Source organism: Colletes gigas, unplaced genomic scaffold (genome assembly GCF_013123115.1).
Source record: "Colletes gigas isolate AHSC1104 unplaced genomic scaffold, ASM1312311v1 Colletes_gigas_Sc00020, whole genome shotgun sequence".
In the NCBI taxonomy this organism is placed as follows: domain Eukaryota; kingdom Metazoa; phylum Arthropoda; class Insecta; order Hymenoptera; family Colletidae; genus Colletes; species Colletes gigas.
In genome coordinates this window covers 4,869,423-4,889,595 of record NW_025106649.1, presented here as the reverse complement: position 1 = coordinate 4,889,595, position 20,173 = coordinate 4,869,423, and the positions used below count along the sequence as shown (strand labels likewise).

Genomic DNA, 20,173 nt, shown 5'->3' with positions numbered 1-20,173 from the left:
TTTCTTTATTTACGATCCTATACCTATGCCTAGAAGTATTAAGCGTTTTTCGAATTTATAGGTAATGTATTATAACATACTTATTCGTTTAATTTGTACATGAATTTTATTTAACCATGTATTCAATGTTTAAGTATAAATATGTATTCTGAAAAAAGAAAACTATTTGAATATAGTCAAACTGAATACGCTACTAACGCCATAACAGTGCACTAATTTAACGCATGCGTGAACCATTTAGCTTAAGCAGGTAAATTTTGTGTCCTACCACATTTTCAAATGCGTTTTGTATCGGTTCCCGGCGTCGGTGGGACGAAAATTGTGTGTTATAATTGTTGAATAACGTTCCCAGCATTGTAAGTTCATACAAAATATGATTTAATTACCTTAAAATCTTCTTAAAATTATATACTTTTATTGAATTTACTTTATAAAAAGATTGATTTATACTTTGTAACATGGAAGGAAATTTGATACAAATTCGTAATATATCCTTTTTGGTTTTATATCGTTTTTACTAAAAAATGAAAAGAAATTTGTTTCAAAATAATTTTCTATTAATAGCCTTGTACTTTTTATAGTAATTAAATGTAAGTATTTTATTTTGATACATTGTTACGAATTTGATATTTTTTCTTTCAGTTCTGCTTAAGCATATCGTTTTGATTATTAAATTTCGTTAACATATGTATATCGCTTAACTTTCGATTTATTAATTCTATTAATTTTTCTTTATAATATAAAGTTATACAATCATTATTAAGAGGAATTCCGTTGTTTGATTGACCTCTGAAAAAGTATTTAGACTTCAAGCATGTGCTTGTATACTTAACCTTGAAATCGGCATAATGTTTATATATTTTTCGATATAAAGAAACACGAACTTGGAATAGTTAATTGGCCATTGAAAGAGATATTTTCAATTAATTAATTAAATAAAATCTGAAGGAAAAATGTAACACATGTAAAAAAATAATTGACAAATTTTTGAAAGCAAATTAATAAATTTAAAAATATTTAAAAGTGTAAAAGAATTATAATTTTTATGTTTTAAAAATGTATTCAGTTATATGTAAATTTGTAAATAATTGTCATTTTCAAGTAAAAAAATTTTGTTATATAAAATTAGTGTTTCCTCTTATAATTTGTTAATTGTACTTCACGTTTTGATTGATACATTATTGATGATACAACTGAAAAATGGGTGCTTCATAAAAAAAATAAATTGAAAATGTAGAATAAAGATTTTGCAAACAAGCATTTGTTTTTATGACAAATAATTTAAAAAAATTTATGTGGCACATTTGTATTTAACTGACAATTAATGTATTAAAATGTGCTTTGCTTTTGAGCATTTTGTACTTGATACGAACTATTGAAGACAAAATCTTATTCCCTGCTTTTGGCTTATTTTTAATAAAGATCACCTTGTTTTTGGTTGCAGAGTATTACCTGAGAAGTAACACTTCACCTAATATTTTATCACTAAGCACATAAAATTCATATTATGAATTACACCAAAACTCATAGTTTATTATTGTTCAGACTATACTGATTGTATCTCTTTTACTCTCATATCTGATATGTACAAAAACAAGTTTGTTCAGTCTAACTTTTCAGACAACACTGTATCATCATTAAGAGGTCACTTTGTGCATATATATTTTTTAATTACTATAACATTTTTAAAAGTATTAGGTAAACCATGTCCAGTGGAGGAGGAGGAGAAAGAGGAGCCGGCCCAAGTAAGGGTCGTGGCCGATCACGAGGCCAAGATGTTCGTAAACAGGGTACGCAGGGACCTGGTGGGCAACCATTTACAAGTGGTACGGGTCGTAGGCCTGGACCTCCAGCCCAAGCAGGACCATCTACTCAAACACCGTATAGTAGACCACCGGTATGTCAAAGAACCAATAAGAAAATAGATGTAATTTTTGTCAACTTTAGTGTTTTAAACTTTTATTCTTTCATAGATAATTAGTGTAACTAATATTCTATGTTAGTGTATACTAGTGTATATTAGTGTAACGTATTCTTTTCGCTGTTCTATTTACATATATTAAGGAAACTATAGTTTAAAAGGTAGTATGTTTGTTAGAAGAAATATTAATTACAAAAGAGGTATTTAAATATCTACTGTTTTTTTAAACAAAGTTTCCAGTTAGTTTATTTAAAATGCATCAGGTGCCAGAGATTTTCTATTGAATTGGTGTATACAGGGTGTTCGGCCATCCCTGGGAAAAATTTTTTGATGGGGGATTCTAGAGGCCAAAATGAGACGAAAATCAAGAATACCAATTTGTTGATGGGGGCTTTGTTAAAAAGTTATTAACGTTTAAAGTTCCGCCCATACTGAATTTTTTTCTCGAAAATGTGCAGGATTTCGGGGGTATGTCTATTCAGCAAAAATGATTGTAATTGACCCCCGCAACCGAAAATAATTTTTCCAGAACGATTTAAAATTTTTGAATTTAATTGTTAATAACTTTTTGACGAAGCCTCCATCAACAAATTGGTATTCTTGATTTTCGTCTTATTTTGGCCTCTAGAATCCCTCATTAAAATTTTTCCCAGGAGTGGCTGAACATCCTGTATATACAGTAATGAACAAAAATAAAATTCTTTTATTATTGAAAAATCTATAGTTCTGTAAAAAGAAACTAAATCTATTAAGATAATTTGTCTATCATATGTTGTTCCTATATATGGATCTATTTGCAGACACACGTTTACTTTATTTGCAATATATTCAAAAAATATATTTTTTTCATTCATTCGATTTCCAATCTTTCTATAAACCATGTTTCTGGGCATATTTCGATTAACAGCTTTTGGACATTCTGTGACGACGAAAAATCGACGAATGATATTAATTAAGTTTTAATACACGAAACGACACTATGCTTTTTGCTCATGATTGTACACAACGGTGATATGATACATGAATGGGCTGGTAAGTCGAGGCAGTTGCTTACGTTCGCATTTATTTTTGCAACGCAATGAAACGACGTTTACTTTTGTTAAATATCTAACGGCGACACGATACGAGAATATGCACCTTGAGATGCATTATAGAACGAAGCCATAAATTGTATTTTACCGAGTTATTTTAACCCTCGGAGTGCGGATATTTGCAGAGCGATGCGAAGTCCGAATACAGGGTCAAATATATTATAAAGCGTGAAATTGTGAACAATTTTTTTTCTGGAAAAAATTCAACGAGAACTGATAGAAAATATAAACAACTGTACACGAGCGACGCGTGATCAGACCAGACCCGAAACGTAATGTCCAGATCCTTATATGGTAGGAAAGAAGTTAATTTTCTAAACAAAAAATACTCGTCCTTAATATTAATATGATATTATTAATTAAACATTATTAACATTATTACATAATAAAAATACAATTTAAGGTGTGAAAAACCATATTTTAACATTTAATTTATCTATTTATTATAATATACAATTTATGATGATTCTGTGTTTAAACTGTTAGAATTTAAATTAATTATAGACGATTCAATTAATGCGTCAGTATTGTGATCCAACTGCTAAAAATTTGTGTTCAATAACTTGAGCAACACATTTCACTCAGTTTTTAGTAACATGTACTACTAACTCGTGAAATAATATTTTTACATCGGGAAATCTGAACATTGTATTATTTGCTGTAATATAATTTTTAACTTGCGACCAAATCATGCGCAGGCCCTTCCTAGAGGCCCCTAAAAAGCGTCCCTGAGCAGCGACGTTCAGCAGCCGCTTATCTGCGATTACGTCAACGGTCACGTGAACTTTGTGTTTATATTTCCATCCAATCCTCGTTGAACTTATCTTTCGAACGTTCCGAATTCTTCCGTAGTGATATTATGCCATGTTCGCCAAATTGAATGCGATGGCAGCGTCCTCCCCTCTAACTTTTTTGCAGCATAATTGTTTGTTTCTGTTGGATTATTAATAAATAATCATTTACGAAACTGAATCTAACAGTGAGAAACACTATCCATTGTTTGCATACGAAGACCGTATTGGCACCATCGGGCCTAGGGGCTTGGGACTGTTTTGTCATCGAGGGCCAGAGAAATAAACATGGCGCAGGCAATGATCTAAGCGTCGCTTCACTTCTCGTTCAGTTTTAACTGACAAGGAACCTTCGCGAACGGTCCGGCTTCGATTTTGATGAAACTTTGTACACTTATAAAGCAGCCAAAAATAATTCACACGTATTTTTTTTTAGCTGCGGTAACTCTAGTTTAAGGGGTGAAACAACCCCTTGAAGGTTTGGCTCAAAACGGCTATCTCGAAAACGGAAAGTCATACGAAAAAATTGTTAATGGGCGAGGTTAATGGTTTCTTATATACAATAACATGGTGTTACAAAATTTAACAAAACACAATTTATTTATAACAAAAAAAATTTATTAACTTAATTTTTCATTTTATTGAAATTTTCATAATGACAAAAAATGACGAGGATTTTATTCCAAATCCATTGGTATGTAATATTTTAAAATTGCCGCCTACAGTTTTGCAGATTTTGATGATTTATATTTTGCGTGCACATCCACTATGGTAGTAGCCGTTCTAACTTCGATTTTAGTGAAGCATTGTAGGCTTGTACTAAATTATACAGTAACAAGTAGCAAGTAACAATAACAGTAACAAGTTTCTTAATAGCAACGAAAAGATTGTTTTTATTGCCCATCTATGACATTGTGGCAAAGGTGGAGCGATTTATAAATTATAAATATATACAGTGTGTATAGCAATTATTCTACGTAGTTCCGACAATAGTGGTACTCGTCAAAAAAATGTTTGAAACATAAAGATTTCTTAGACCATGCGAATTTAGTTATTGCCGCGTCACCGCGAATATGGCATCTTGGTTAATTTTCAACAGAATAGCAGTACGCGACAGGATTCTGGTATGCATTTGTGGTTTTCCATCTACATATTCGGATTTATACCAGGAGTATTTAATAAAATTTTGGAACCTTGGCAATGAAAATTGATCGTGGACCAGAGATTGAAGATTTATTAAGACCATTTTAAGACCTGATTAAGAGAGATTTACTTCGTAAATACTGGGCCCGCAACAGTTCTAATTCTTGATTTCTGGAGTGGTCACTATAAGAAGACGGTGAACGAAGTTACTCCTAAGGGTAAAAATGTAAAACTTTTTATAATACCAAAAGGTGGAACAAAGTACGTTCAACCATTGGATGTTTACGGTTTCCGCACTTGGAAAAATTTCGTCTGCCGATTTTCCGATATAGTTCTCGTTTTAAATCACGACATTAATCTCCACGCTAGGAATAATATAATTAAACTTCAATCTCTGGTCCACGATCAATTTTCATCGCCAAGGTTCTGTAAGAAAAAGTTCGATATCAGGATCTGGATAGCGGTCGGGCGTTTTAAATAAAATCGACACGAGTTGCTTTCTAAAACTGTAGCGTATCTCTGCTCACGGCAAAAGCCAATACAGTTCTGTACCCTGACAGAAAACTAGGGTCGTGAGGGCATCCTTGACAGTACGGTCCTTCTTTGTCTAAACATTCTGGCCGATCCTCCTTTAAGAGGGGGAGACGCGCCAAGGAGAAGCACATGGCCTGCTTCAGGCATTCCTTGTTTTCTACATTTCTAACAGTTCCAAAATTTTATTAAATACTCCTGGTATAAATCCGAATATGTAGATGAAAAACCACAAATGCATTCTAGAATCCTGTCGCGTACTACTATTCTGTTGAAAATGAACCATTGCTATACAGAATAATTGCTATACACACTGTATATATTTATAATCTATAAATCGCTACACCTTTGCCACAATGTCATAGGTGGGCAATAAAACCAAACTTTTCGTTGCTGTTAAGAAACTTGTTACTATTATTGTTACTTGCTACTTGTTACTGTATAATTTAGTGCAAGCCTACAATGCTTCATTAAAATCGAAGTTAGTGGATGTGTGCGCAAAATATAAATCATCAAAATCTGCAAAACTGTAGGCGGCAATTTTAAAATATTACATACCAATGGATTTGGAATGAAATGCTCGTCATTTTTTGTCATTATGAAAATTTCAATAAAATGAAAAATTAAGTTAATAAATTTTTTTTGTTATAAATAAATTGTGTTTTGTTAAATTTTGTAACACCATGTTATTGTACATAAGGAACCATTAACCTCGCCCAATAACAATTTTTTCGTATGTCTTTCCGTTTTCGAGATAGCCGTTTCGAGCCAAACCTTCAAGGGGTGGTTTCACCCCTTAAACTAGAGTTATCGCAGCTAAAAAAAAATACGTGTGAATTATTTTTGGCTGCTTTATAAGTGTACAAAGTTTCATCAAAATCGAAGCCGGACCATTCGCAAAGGTTCCTTGCGAGTCAAGACGTCCTTCCGAAACGTACAATAAAGTTTCACTCTTAAAGTATAAAAGAGTACTGCTTTTTCACCAATTTCCAATAGTTTCAATTATTATTTGATTTACAACTCATCGGTAAAAAATGTCTTTAAAATATCCAACAATTGTTCAACATTTGAGGATACTTGTGGTTCTGCAGATTTTTCGCTAGCTATGAATTTTCTTCTCGGTAATATTTTGCTAGATTCTTCACAAGGTGTCAATTTTGAATTATTGGAATCTTGTGGGACATCATTGTCATATTCCGATTCACTATCTGTTATTCTAATTTTTGGATTTCTTACACCTAATACTATGTTACTATCTCGTTTCTCAACAGTTCAAAATCAAATTCATCTTCATTTGGACTAATTTCACTTCTGAAATCCGTCGTTTAGGGCTTCTAGACTTAAGAAATTATAACACTTTCCAAAGCTAACGCTGGAAACGTTCTCATAAGTAATCTGTGGTTAGATATCTTATCTCCACCCTATGGTATAACGTTTCACGCTTCCTAACAAAGAACAAAGGGTTAAAGGATCTATCCACGAACCAATTCTGCGCTCTTACTAATTGGAGATTACACAATCAAACATAAACAATACTGGCGTATCATTTATAATGTTACAATATGTTTTAAATATGTAAATTATATGTGCGTTTTAAATATCCAATTTTGATCTATGAAATGTAAAGTAACTGTAATATGTGATTGCTGAAAACGGGATGTTTCTATTATAAAGTTTCTTTAATAAGTTCTATTTAAATCTTGCACTTTATTTTTGTATACAGGGTGTTCAGACACTCTTGGGAAAAATTGTAATGGGAGATTCTAGAGGCCAAAATAAGGCGAAAATTAGGAATATTAATTTGTTGATGGAAGCTTCGTTAAAAAGTTATTAACATTTCACGTTCTGCTCGTAATGAATTTTTTTTTAGAAAGTGGATAGGATTTCGGGTAGGTCTATTCACTAAAAATTATTGTAATTGACCTCCGCAACCGAAAATAATTTTTCCAGAACGATTTGAAATTTTTTAATTTTGTCGAAAAATTTCAGTATCTACTCGAATTCTTTTCTCGAAAGTGGTTAGGATTTCGAGCGTATGTCTAATGACCAAAAATGATTGTAGTTGACCCCCGCAAACGAAAATAATTTTTCCAGAACGATTTGAAATTTTTTAATTTTGTTAAAAAATTTCACACCTCGAATTTTATTCTCGAAAGAGGATAGGTTTTTGGGCGTAGGTCTATTTACTAAAAATGATTGTAGTTGACCACCGCAAACGAAAATAATTTTTCCAGAAAGATTTGAAATTTTTTAATTTTGTTAAAAAATTTCACACCTCGAATTTTATTCTCGAAAGAGGATAGGATTTTGGGGGTATGTATATTTACCAAAAATGTTTGTAATTGAGCCCCGCAACCGAAAATAATTTTTCCAGAACGATTTGAAATTTTTTTTTTTGTAAAAAAATTTAGGCACCACCCCCTTGTCGATTTTTCTTCAAAATTTGTTTCACGCTGTACAGAAAAGTTGGCTAATACTTTTCTGTAGATATCTATGGGCTCTACTTCAGAAAAAAGTTTCATTGAAATATATTCACTATTGTAAGAGTAATGGCTGTTTGAAAATTGAACCATTTTCTCACTTTACGGGTTTAAGGAACAACTTTTCGAATATTTTAGGAATCTCTACATATTCTCTACTAAAATACGCGTTGTTTGCATTTTGACAAATTAAAATCCTCCAATCCGTTCAGGAGATATGACATTTTAAAGATTCGCGTGTGGGGAAGCATTTTTAGCCTCACCTTAGATTTTCGGTCATGAATTTTTTTTCTCGAAAGTACGTAGGATTTCGGGGTATATCTATTCACCAAAAATGCTTGTAATTGACCCCTGTAACTAAATATAATTTTTTTAGTATGATTTGAAATTCATTAATTTTGTCGAAAAATTTCGATACCTACCCGAATTTGTCTCTCGGAAGTGGGTAGGATTTCGGGAGTATGTATATTTACCAAAAATGATTGTAATTGTGACCCGCAACAAAAAATAATTTTTTCAGAATAATTTGAAATTTTTAATGAAGCCTCAGTCAAGAAATTGATATTCTTGATTTTCGTCTTATTTTGGCCTCTAGAATCTCCCATTAAAATTTTTTTCGGGGGTGACCGAACACCCAGTGTATTATTCTTTTCCCTCTTCCAAATTTTATGTCGATCGATCGCTGGAGTTTTTCGGAACTACAGCCAAAAAAAAAAAATAACAGAAGAACTTGTGGACCACTTTAGTAGTAACTTAAATTATCGTCGATAGTGATGCTTAGATAACACTAAGGCTCGCACTGGACCAGTAATTCCAGAAAATGGTAATTCCAGTAGGGTCATAACTTTGTAAGAACACGAAGGACAAACTTTGTACAAACCTGACTAAGTACAGAATTTTATTGTATTTCAAGTGTTGAAATTTTTCATTGTTATACTTTATACTTCATACCTTTTCTGACATGCATTTTTATGTATATTTTTTGTAATGTAATAGAGTGCTAGCCGCGGTACGCAGCGATTGACTCCTAAAGGTGATACAGCTACACCGGGTCATTCTGCAGAAACAACAATGATGGATGGTAAGCCAAAGAATATGTAATTTCTTTTTTAAAATAATAATATTTCTGTTTATTGTTAATATTTTCATATAGGTAGATTAATTATTAATATATTAAAATATATTTATAGTAGTGACTGAAGGTGGAGACGTTGGTACCTTAGGCAGAGGTGCAATGAGAGGGCGACGTGTTCTGGTAGTTGAACCTCATACAAGGCCAACAAACTTAGTTACTAAAAAAGGTTCATACGTTCAAGATTTTGCATTTGGATAGCGTATAATACACTTTACACATAAAATGTATATTATACGAACATTGTTATTTTTAGGTACAACCGGAACACCTATTTCTTTGCAAACGAATTACTTCAAGATGCTGGCGACAACCGATTGGTGTCTGTATCAATACAGAGTCGATTTTTCACCTGAAGAAGATCGAACGGTTGTCCGAAAGGGACTAGTAAGAGTTCATAAAGAAACTTTGGGCGCATACGTTTTTGATGGGACACTCCTTTACACTAGTCAGCGTTTATCAGATGTAAGATTCTTTTAGCAAAGAAAATTTGATCGGTTATATTTTGTGTATATTTAATATTTCAGAAATTAGAACTTTGGTCTGCTCGACAATCGGATGATACAAAAATCAGAATTTCTATACGTCTTGTTGGAGATTTGGCCAAAGGTGATCAACAATACATCTCATTTTTCAACATAATTATGCGAAAGTGTTTGGATCTTTTGAAACTTCAACTCGTTGGTCGTGATTATTTTGATGCGCGTAGTAAAGTAAGTAAATAAGTGTATTAATGATTTAATGTAGAAGTACAGTGGTGCTTTGGATATTGACCGACGTTCGGAATCGAAACTGGCTAAAGTTGAAGGGAAACAGGATTTTCCAGGAAATCCTGTATTTCCTTTTTTTCGAGAGTTCGAGTGAGATAGAGGTAGATAACACGGCACATTGATATATCACAGTAGATTTAAAAACATAAACATACTTGACCGCAGGAACAAGTTCCAAGAACTGGTAGGAATAGCAACTGACCAATTTCTAAGGCATCATTGTACTTACATTTTAGTACTTGTTGTTTTAATACGTATATTTAATATCACCTTATGTTAATGTGTTATATGTATATATTTTTTTTTATATTAATTTCTAATATTTCTATTTATGAATTATACGGTTCGACACGAATTTTGTTTGCAACGTGCATTGGATGCTTTTTGTACCATTCTTCCACGAGTGTTTACATCCTCACTCCCGTTGCAGTCCGCTGACTCAAAGGTATTGGTTAAAAACGGCGACGAAGATCGGTGACAGCCAATCAGCGGACTGCAGCAAGAGTAGGGTTGTAAACACGCTCTGCCTTCTTCTCGTGGAAGGACGATACAGTTTTTTGTCTTGAATACGAATTTGCAAGCAAAATTGCTATATCACCTTCAGTTTACGAAAATATCGTGATTTTGAACAAAAATAAAGTATTGCGTGAAGACAAAAAAGGCTAGAAAGACCTTGTTGTATATGATGCTACTAGTACACTTCATTTCTTCTGTCAAAATTAAAAGTAATTAATACGATTCCTAATAATTTCGCGATTAAAGTAAGGCGATATTAAATACATATATTAAAACGGCAATTATTAGAATGTAATTAAAATTTGTTGTACAGTGTTATGTGACACGTGTTTATAATTACAACGCAGGTTGAAGTTCGTGAATTCAGATTAGAACTTTGGCCTGGATATCTTACATCTATAAGACAACATGAAAATGATATTCTCATGTGTTCAGAAATAACACATAAAATCATGCGTCAGCAAACTATATTAGATATATTAAATGATTGTTATCAACAGAATCGTAATGACTATAAGGTAGGCATGTTAATTATTGATAATATGCCTTTATATAGGCTTATTTAGGTTTAGCTATGTATTTATATCAAATTACGTTTATGTTTAGCATTTATTTGAAAGTCAAATTATTGGTCTCGTTGTGCTTACTGATTACAATAACAACACATATCGTATATCCGACATTGACTATAGTACAAATCCTAATTCTACGTTTAAATTACGAACTGGCGAAAGTATATCGTACAAAGATTATTATAAAAATAAGTACCAAATTAGAATACATAATGACTCTCAGCCAATGCTTGTGACAAAATTGAAACCAAGAGAGCGTCGTGCTGGGCAAGCTGAATTCGTGTATCTTGTTCCTGAATTGTGTCGGGCAACGGGTATATTTTTCAAATTATTTTCATTCATAGAGATTTTCAAGTCTACAACAATTATTGCATTTCACAACGAATGATTTTTATTGCAGGACTCACCGACAATATGAGGAATAACTTCCACTTAATGCGTGCTTTGGCAGAACACACTCGTGTATCTCCTAGATCGCGTACAGACAAATTAATAGTTTTCAATAGGAGATTGCGCTCTGAAAATGCAATAGTCAAAGAACTTAATGAATGGAATCTTAAACTTGACGATAAATTAGTTAATTTGTCCGGACGTGTTTTGGCACCGGAAAATATTGTGGTTGGAGGGGGTAGAGCAGTGTCTGCTGGACAGGTTGCAGATTGGACCAGAGAACTATTTAATAAGTCATTGTTTAATCCAGCTAAGTTAAGTGATTGGGTGGTAATTTGCACGCATCACGTAAAACGCGATATGGAGGTAAGATATTTTAAGTCTTCATGAAATTATGTTTTGTTTTTTACCATTACATATCTATTATTTTGTTAAATATACATTGTATTTTATAGGCATTCGTTGGCACTCTCAAAGACTCAGCGAGGGGTATGGGATGTAGAATTGAAAATCCTAGATATTGGGATATAAATGACGATAGATCAAATACTTATTCAGAAACCTTAGAAAGAATAATGAGTACTTCTAATCCGGAGCTAGTGTTTTGTGTTGTATCAAACAATCGGGCTGATCGATACAGCGCGATAAAGAAGAAATGTACTGTTGATCGGCCTGTACCGTCACAAGTTTTCCTCATAAAAAATCTCAAGTCGAAAGGTTTGAGATCAATAGCTACGAAAGTAGCAATTCAATTAGTATGCAAACTAGGTGGTGCTCCATGGAGCGTTGAATTGCCACCGATTAATTTAATGGTTGTCGGTTTTGATGTGTGCCACGATCCAAATAATAAAGGACGTGATTTTGGTGCAATGGTTGCATCATTAGATAAAAATTTGACAAGATATTTCAGTGCAGTAAGCGCACACACTACGGGAGAAGAACTATCTAACGAGTTCTCTGTAAATTTAACAAAAGCGTTGTATAATTACAGACAAATGAACAAAATTTTGCCATCGCACATAGTAATTTATCGCGACGGTGTTGGTGAGGGTCAAATACATCAAGTTTATACACATGAGGTAGAACAGTTAAAATCTGTATTGAGTGATATTTATGGTGACCCGGCTTTGGTCAAAATGGCATTTGTGATAGTTACAAAACGCATAAATACTCGCTTTTTCTATAAGCAGGATAATCCTCCACCGGGTACAATAATCGACGATGTCGTTACTATTCCAACCAAGTACGACTTTTACGTTGTGTCTCATTATGTGAGACAGGGCACGGTAACACCGTGTTCGTATAATGTCATTGCAGACACGACAGGCTGGAAAGCCGATCAGTTACAAAGAATTACGTACAAATTAACCCATATGTACTATAACTGGTCTGGTAGTGTAAGAGTACCGGCCCCTTGCCAATATGCTCACAAATTGGCATTCTTGGTGGCCCAATTTATACACCGACCACCAAGTACGCAAATGGAGAACCTGCTGTACTTCTTATAACTGTTGTTTGTAATAAACCATATACTGTTTTTGTATGGACTATTAGAAATTACAGATAATACATGAACAGTATTAAGATACTAACTTTATACAAAATACCTCAGTTACTTTAACGAGAAGTCGTAAGTAAGATTTTCTATTTCCATAGATGATCATTAAACGAAATCTTAGAAGGGCAGGAATAACAGTACAAGTCAAAAAACAATTTTTTAGAGGAGCAAAAAAACTGTATAGTACGAAACATTTTGGTTTCAAAATTGTTATAAAACCAGTTCTATTCTATACTATACAGCAAGCTTCGAGTTGTACTCATTTGACCATTCATAGATATCGAGTTGACAATGTGAAATATGTACTTATTCTGATTCTGCACAAAATTGACTTGTACTCTTATAGGGGTCCAACAAAGAAATTATTTTGAAATTTTTCTTTCTATATATACACATATATAGTATATATATATATTATTGAATACGTTTTTATACTAAAATAATATTTTAATTTCATTTAATTTTTGCCTTTCACATAGATATAAAGGCTCTTCATTTTTATGTAAGTTACATAAAATGTTCAGTTTTTTTTTTTTTTATCAAATTTAATCTACGAAGTTAATGGTTCAATTATATTGATTATTACCTTTTATTATTGGAAAAGCAAAATACATTTTAGTTGTTTGATACTATTTGAAAAGTCGACAGACGAGTCAGTGCTTACTACTTTTAAGTTTAAGTTCTATTATGTTCCAAATAAAAGTTTAGTAATACATTATGCTTTAATACACTTTTAAGTAATAAACCTTAGTGATTGATTTCACTTTTATTTCATTAGTGTATTTCCTTCTATTATTACTGCTAACACTTATTTTGTATTAATGTTAATCATAGTCACATAGTCTTTCAACTGAAGTCATCAGTGTCATTCTATTAGTCGGAAAACTACACCTTATGATAAATAAAACTATGTTAGATACAGTAGTATCAAATGTAAAATGTTACCTATATATTTTTTATTTAAATAATGTGACATCTATTTTTATAATTATATACAAAATTAAAATATTTTTAAGAGGATCGCTGTTGATTACTCTATTTTTCCCAATTTTTTCATATGCTTTGAATAATATCTTCAATGTATGGAATAGACGTATGCTACAATGATCGCAACTGGGCATTATGCTTTTCATTTCACACTTCATGTGCTTGATTTATTTTACCACGATACGTGTTCTTGATATAAAAATATGATTATCCTTAATAAATGTTTATGAAAAAAGAGGAAAAGAATGGGTAAGTAATAATTATGTAACAAGATGTTCATTTGAATGTTATTCAAAAAGTTGCTAGTTTTTAAAAATAAAAATCGATTCTTTTCGTATATTATTCAGTTTTTAATACATTCTGTATTTTTCTTTCTGCATTGTTTTCTGATTGATATTGAAATTTCCAATAAATAAATGTTGAATGGAAAAATGTTTGAAGTTTGAAATAGTATTGAACCAAGTATCACTTTAAAACTGGTAGAAAGTATGTGCCAGATCAATTAGATGCTATAATAAGATACAAAGGTAGACTCATGAAACATGTATTAGAAAATGAATACAAAGTAAAAAATTTTTGGACAAAATATGCACTGGTGTGAATGCTTGTGGACTATTATTATGTACGGTGCAGAGTAAAATCAATATATTTATGTTATTAGTTAATTAATTTTGTTATAATTTGGTACAAATAAACTTTACACATGTGTTCAATTATAGTAAAAAGTTTATTGCAAAATTTCAACAAATTTCTTCCATAAGCAATGAATGAGAGTACGAATACTTGTGGGACTAACTGTAGATTGAAAGGAGGATTTAATAATTTATTGTCCCCAAAGTCGTGAGTGTCGGCCCCTTGAATATTGCGTCTAGCCGTCCTTTTTCCCAGGATACATCAAGAAGGCAACATAATCGTAAAGTTCTCGATGTGTTAGGAATAAAATATACCTTTTTACCAAAAATGTGGTTGGGGACGTGGCATAACAATAGCTATTATACATGTACAATTTATAATGTGTCTATTAATTTTCAAAAACTATCAATAGTTACAACCAAATCACAGACAAGATATACGAATATACATATAAGCATATATGTAGACCTTGCATCTTATGGACTTTCGTGGCCCAAACTGACTGTCATACCGACCTAAGAATTGAGAGGTGATTTTAAGGGGGTAGGCACGGCACGTGACCTCGCCGATTCGGCAGGTCGGTATTACAGCAGATATTCTCTGCACAGAAATGGTAATACCATCAGATACGCTGCCGCCTAAAGAAATCAGAGGCAGCTGCTTGCTATTGCCATATACCATTCCGAACAGTGTGACCAATCGACAATAGTAACGGCGAACTTCCTTAGCGTCTAACAGAGTGGTGGGGATAGCAGGTATACATATACTACTAACCCAGCCCTCGATTCTACGGCTGTATTTCGTTCATTTTTTCCTCGACTTTCGACGTTTATATTAATAAATGTGAACAGAATCTCGTTCGATTTTGACCAGAGCGCACTGCATTGGACCTTCCTCTTTCGAATGAGACCTCATCCGACCCAAAAGCTGCTCATATAAGGGCAAAATCTCTTATTTCGACATAATTGAGTACATCGAAATCGACAGTAATGACGGCGAACTTCCTTAGCGTCTAACGTAGTGAAATAAAGAACGCTAGTGTGAGCCTTTCCTTCTTGCTCTTGTAAAAGAGAAACAACTGAAATACGACCTCGCGATAAGCGGCATACGATTCCAAGCCTCGACTGCCCCAGCATTTTTACTTTCCGACCTATGTAAGGTACAATAAGGAAATTTATGAAGTATCATAATGTAAAAAAAATGTCGAAATTTTTTTTTAGCGGAAATACACGTTTTAGGACCCCCTGATCATATTGTGACTATTAAAAAAAAAGACTTTTTTTTTTGTTCCTATTACATATAAACGGCTGAATGAATTTCAATGAAACTTTACATTTCAGTTTTATGTTCTCGTTTCAAGGTCTGATTAGATTTTGAGCGTGATCAGCCCCCGGATAATGATGATTATACGACTTTTAGTTTTATAATTATTTCGATACATATACATTATTTGTAACAAATTTTGGCAATTATTTAGAAAAGGGGGAGGTCTCACCGATTTTGATGATTTTTAAATATGTTGTAAAAATCAACATTTTGAACAACTTTTTCCTATACATATAACCACCGCTGGCCTTATTTTTCGAGATTTTTTTTCAAAAAGATTGCTGCTACTGCAATGAATTTTGTCTATATGTACATGTCCGTGACTCTGTATGCGTCAGTCCACGACTTTTTTCCTCGACTTTCGACGTTTATATTAATAAATGTGAACAGAATCTCGTTCGATTTTGACCAGAGCGCACTGCATTGGACCTTCCTCTTTCGAATGAGACCTCATTCGACCCAAAAGCTGCTCATATAAGGGCAAAATCTCTTATTTCGAAACCCCCTATTTCGGGCCAAATTGTGTCGGTTTACAGCGCGCTGCATTACCCGTGCCTACCCCCTTAATGCCTTTTCATTGCGATCAGTTGAGAAACTATTCGCTACAGACTGTAGGTGTGTATAACCACAAAGAAGGTATCGTCCTTTCACGAGAAGAAGGCACAGCGTGTTTACATCCCCACTCTTGCTGCAGTCCGCTAATTGGCTGTCATAGATCTTTGTCACCGTTTTCGACCAATACCTGTGAGTCAGCGGACTGCGACAGGAGTAGGGATGTAAACACGCTGTGCCTTCTTCTCGTGGAAGTACGGTATATACCAACAGATTCAGAAATGAATTTTAATCCCTTCCATAGTCAATTGATATGTATTTACGCACGCACTACAACTGTCTGCCCATCAGTACTAATTCAGAAAATAGTTTCTCAACTGATTGCTATCCATGAGAAGAGGACGTTAAAAAAATCATAGACGAGGTATACCTCGTCTGTGCTTTCACCTTATGGACTTTCGCGGCCCAATCTGACTGCCATACCGACCTGAAAATTCGGAGGTGATTTTAGCGTCCTCTTCTCATGAATGGCGGTCAGTTGAGAAACTCACTGAATTAGTGTGATAGGCAAACAGCTAGTGGTGTGTAAATGCATATCAATTGAGAAGTACGAATTATTCGTGATTCTTTGACTAGTTAAAGTTGTAAATAATTTGCATGTAATCATCGAAGTGAGTAATTTTAACAAATTCAAGAATCTTGTCATCTGTTACTATAAATCGACAAAAGTGTGAGTTATATTTAATTTGTACATTATATCGCCATCCATCAATATGATTCTAAAGTGAAGATATTTACGTTGATCTAGTAAGTCTTCGTTCTCTTTTCTTGTATCCGTGGTTTCTATCTGAGGCATCCCTCGGTTCGTCATACAAGCTTCGCGAGACATCGGTCCTTCCATCACCCCGCCACCTAATTCGCGAGCGTTACCGAACACAGCGAAGGGCCATCATTCATATTCTGAAAATAAACATAGCAAGACGTGTCAAGACGATCGGCGTTTCGCGACCGAGGTGCGTAATTCTAACCTGTTGATCTTTCCATTATTACTACTCGCATTTTAATTACGATCTCTTGCAATACGGTTTTGATTTAATCAGTACTTAATTATAGTAACTGTTTATGTACTTGAATGGATCTTCATTTCGTTTCTGTTACAGTCTCTTATTGGAATACGAAATCAAGAAATTCCTTTTCGAAATACAGGAGATAATAAGACGTGTTGAAACATTTCAAGACGTGTCGGCGTTTCGCGACCAACCAAGTACGTATTTCTAACTTTTTGATATTTCCTCATTATTGTTAGTTATTGTTTAATTATGATTTAATTTGTATTTTATTTCTGTTGAAGTCCCTGATTGAAATTCGACGTCATGGAAAGTTTTATTGGCGCGTAAACGACACCATAACAGATTGCAGGCAACTCGACAAATTTTGGAGGGAATATTGGTAACGTTTAAACAATTATAACAAAAATTAACATCCACATTAATATTTATATATTTTTATTTCTTTATTAAACTATTCGTTGCAAGCATGATCATAATTTTCCAATTGGCCATTGTTAAGATAAAATATAAAAATCGTTAACAAACTTTTTATCCATTTCGATATATATCGAAATACACAGAAATGGCATCGGCAGATATCACCGATACATTGGAATAGTTTATATTTAACTGTATGATCGGGATTGAATATTTCTGAGTGATATTTATTTAATTGATTGTTTATATTTCTTTCTTTATGAATTATTGTAATTACAATACCCATATATATTTCGATACCAGTTTCAGAAAACGTAGTAACTGCGGAGTTGGAATATGCTATTCAAGTATAAATAACCAACGAACTTTAATTCTTGCAAATTTCGGAATATTTATAAAAATTACGGGATATTCTAACATTCGATAAAGTAAACATAACCATGCTTACAACTTTAATTATGAAACTTGGTGATATAATATTGATAAATTGAATAATTGTACGTAATTATTTTCGTAGATAATATTTTGTCATTGAAATTCTCATTGATTGAGAATATGTATTTCGCCTTCGTGGCATTGAACTTTTACGTGGCAAACTACGTATACAGTAGTACTAAGTAAAGCAGTAATTCTGTTGTCAGCTCTAGAAAGAAGAAGAAAAAAGGAAACCAGTAGGCAAAGCACAGGTGTGCTTTTTGTATTTCTTCCATCCTGTCCCATTTTTTTCAGTTCTTTTTTTCCAGGGTTGGCCGCGCGCAATGCGGCCGGTAGATTCAGTGATTGCGCGTAGTAACAAGTTTGTTTCTCGGGGCAAAGTGACCCCAAGTATGTACGTTGTCGTTTAAGGTGTTAGGCAAACGCGAGAATAGAAGCAGTGTTTCTTACGCAACTTTAAATTATTTCCAGAGCATCGTGACTCTCCTTGTTTTATGAACCGCGAGAATAGAATCATTTGTTCGCCGATATGAATCTTCAGTCGCGGTAATCTAGCTTAATAAACTTTATTACATTTTCTCTTTGAAATTAAAACTTTTCGTTACCGGTACTAGAGTCAGTGCATCAATGAAGAGGAGTGCTCCACGAGCGAACAACGTAAGTATAAATTTATACTTTGAAATTTTTAATTAAAAATCTCTACAATTTTAACAATAAATTCTAATTGTTTTCTTGCATTCTTTTTACAGTCTCTAAACCTGATCCTGGACCTGAACCTAACCAGCCGGACCATGCTGACTGAGGAATGACAGATGATTTCCATTCATCATTGGTGAGTTACACGTTGTTTGTGTTCCTCTGGTCCCCAACAATGTTGTAGGATGAAAGATCCGAATCAACACGGGTGACCAGTTGTATACTTGGTTTTTTGGACGAGTTAAGTGATCGCGGGTATTTTCAATACCCGTGAGTAGTAACATCAACTGTTATATTTTTTAGAGCAGATTTGAGGGTCTGCTTGTACTCGCGTTTCTTAATGTTACAAATAAATATTACACATTATGATTACTATAAAATTGTTATAAACACATATAACACAATTTTTATAAATTATATGAAATATTTTTAGTAACTTTAAATGAATTACATGATTGAGTAGAAAATGAATTAATACAATGTGAAAACATTATATTTATGATTGAGTAGAATATGAATGTTAATTAATACGACATTGTACAATAATATTTACAACATTAATATAATCATTAAATATTGATCGTTTACTTAATTAATACGTCGTATGATGTATTTAACGTGCAAGAAGGCATTTCGCGAGAATGAGAACCGTGGAGTGTTTGTTTGCTTGATTGAGTTTTGCAAATTTTTAAATATAGGGTTAGGTAGGTAGGTAACTTTCTGGCGTGTGTGAGCTTAATCTAACTAAGTAGGTAGGGCCAGGGCAGAGCTGTCACATTAGTTATTCGGGTAGGCGCGTTTTCGCGTGGCAGTTCTGTTCCTGTAGTTACGATTTCGAGAGTAGAAATCTTGCTGATTCAAACTAGAGTTTCTGATTTTGAACGTGTATTGAAGATACACGTGTACACGTGTACACGTGTAGTTAATATATGCGTATCTTAATCCGTGTACTTTTCAATACACGGGTACACGGGTATTGAAATACACGGATACACGTGTATTGAAATATATGGGTACACGGATCATAATATCTATACATGTATCCGTTTATTGAGGTTCGCGGATACACGTGTCGAAATGTACTGTTCCACATGTATTACCCGTACCGCAAGTTTTATTTTATAATTAAATATCAGAATATTTAGATGTGTAAATTGTTTAT

At 33.3% G+C, this 20,173-nt stretch overlaps 1 protein-coding gene and 1 long non-coding RNA gene across 2 annotated transcripts; both read left to right on the top strand.

Moving 5' to 3' along the window:
* Positions 1 to 257: 257 nt before the first annotated feature.
* LOC122400871 (piwi-like protein Siwi) lies at positions 258 to 13,237 on the top strand. Its single transcript, XM_043402603.1, has 10 exons — positions 258 to 356; positions 1,693 to 1,897; positions 8,954 to 9,038; positions 9,148 to 9,258; positions 9,346 to 9,554; positions 9,617 to 9,802; positions 10,723 to 10,893; positions 10,982 to 11,261; positions 11,348 to 11,703; positions 11,793 to 13,237. The coding sequence occupies exons 2-10, from the start codon at positions 1,706 to 1,708 to the stop codon at positions 12,843 to 12,845; spliced, it is 2,643 nt and encodes an 880-aa protein (XP_043258538.1). The 5' UTR covers positions 258 to 356; positions 1,693 to 1,705; the 3' UTR covers positions 12,846 to 13,237.
* A 4,127-nt stretch (positions 13,238 to 17,364) lies between these two features.
* Positions 17,365 to 17,947, top strand: LOC122400845. The gene is made up of 3 exons (XR_006259398.1): positions 17,365 to 17,406; positions 17,579 to 17,657; positions 17,745 to 17,947. It is a non-coding gene; the product is annotated as an uncharacterized LOC122400845 (long non-coding RNA).
* The last annotated feature ends 2,226 nt before the right edge of the window (positions 17,948 to 20,173 follow it).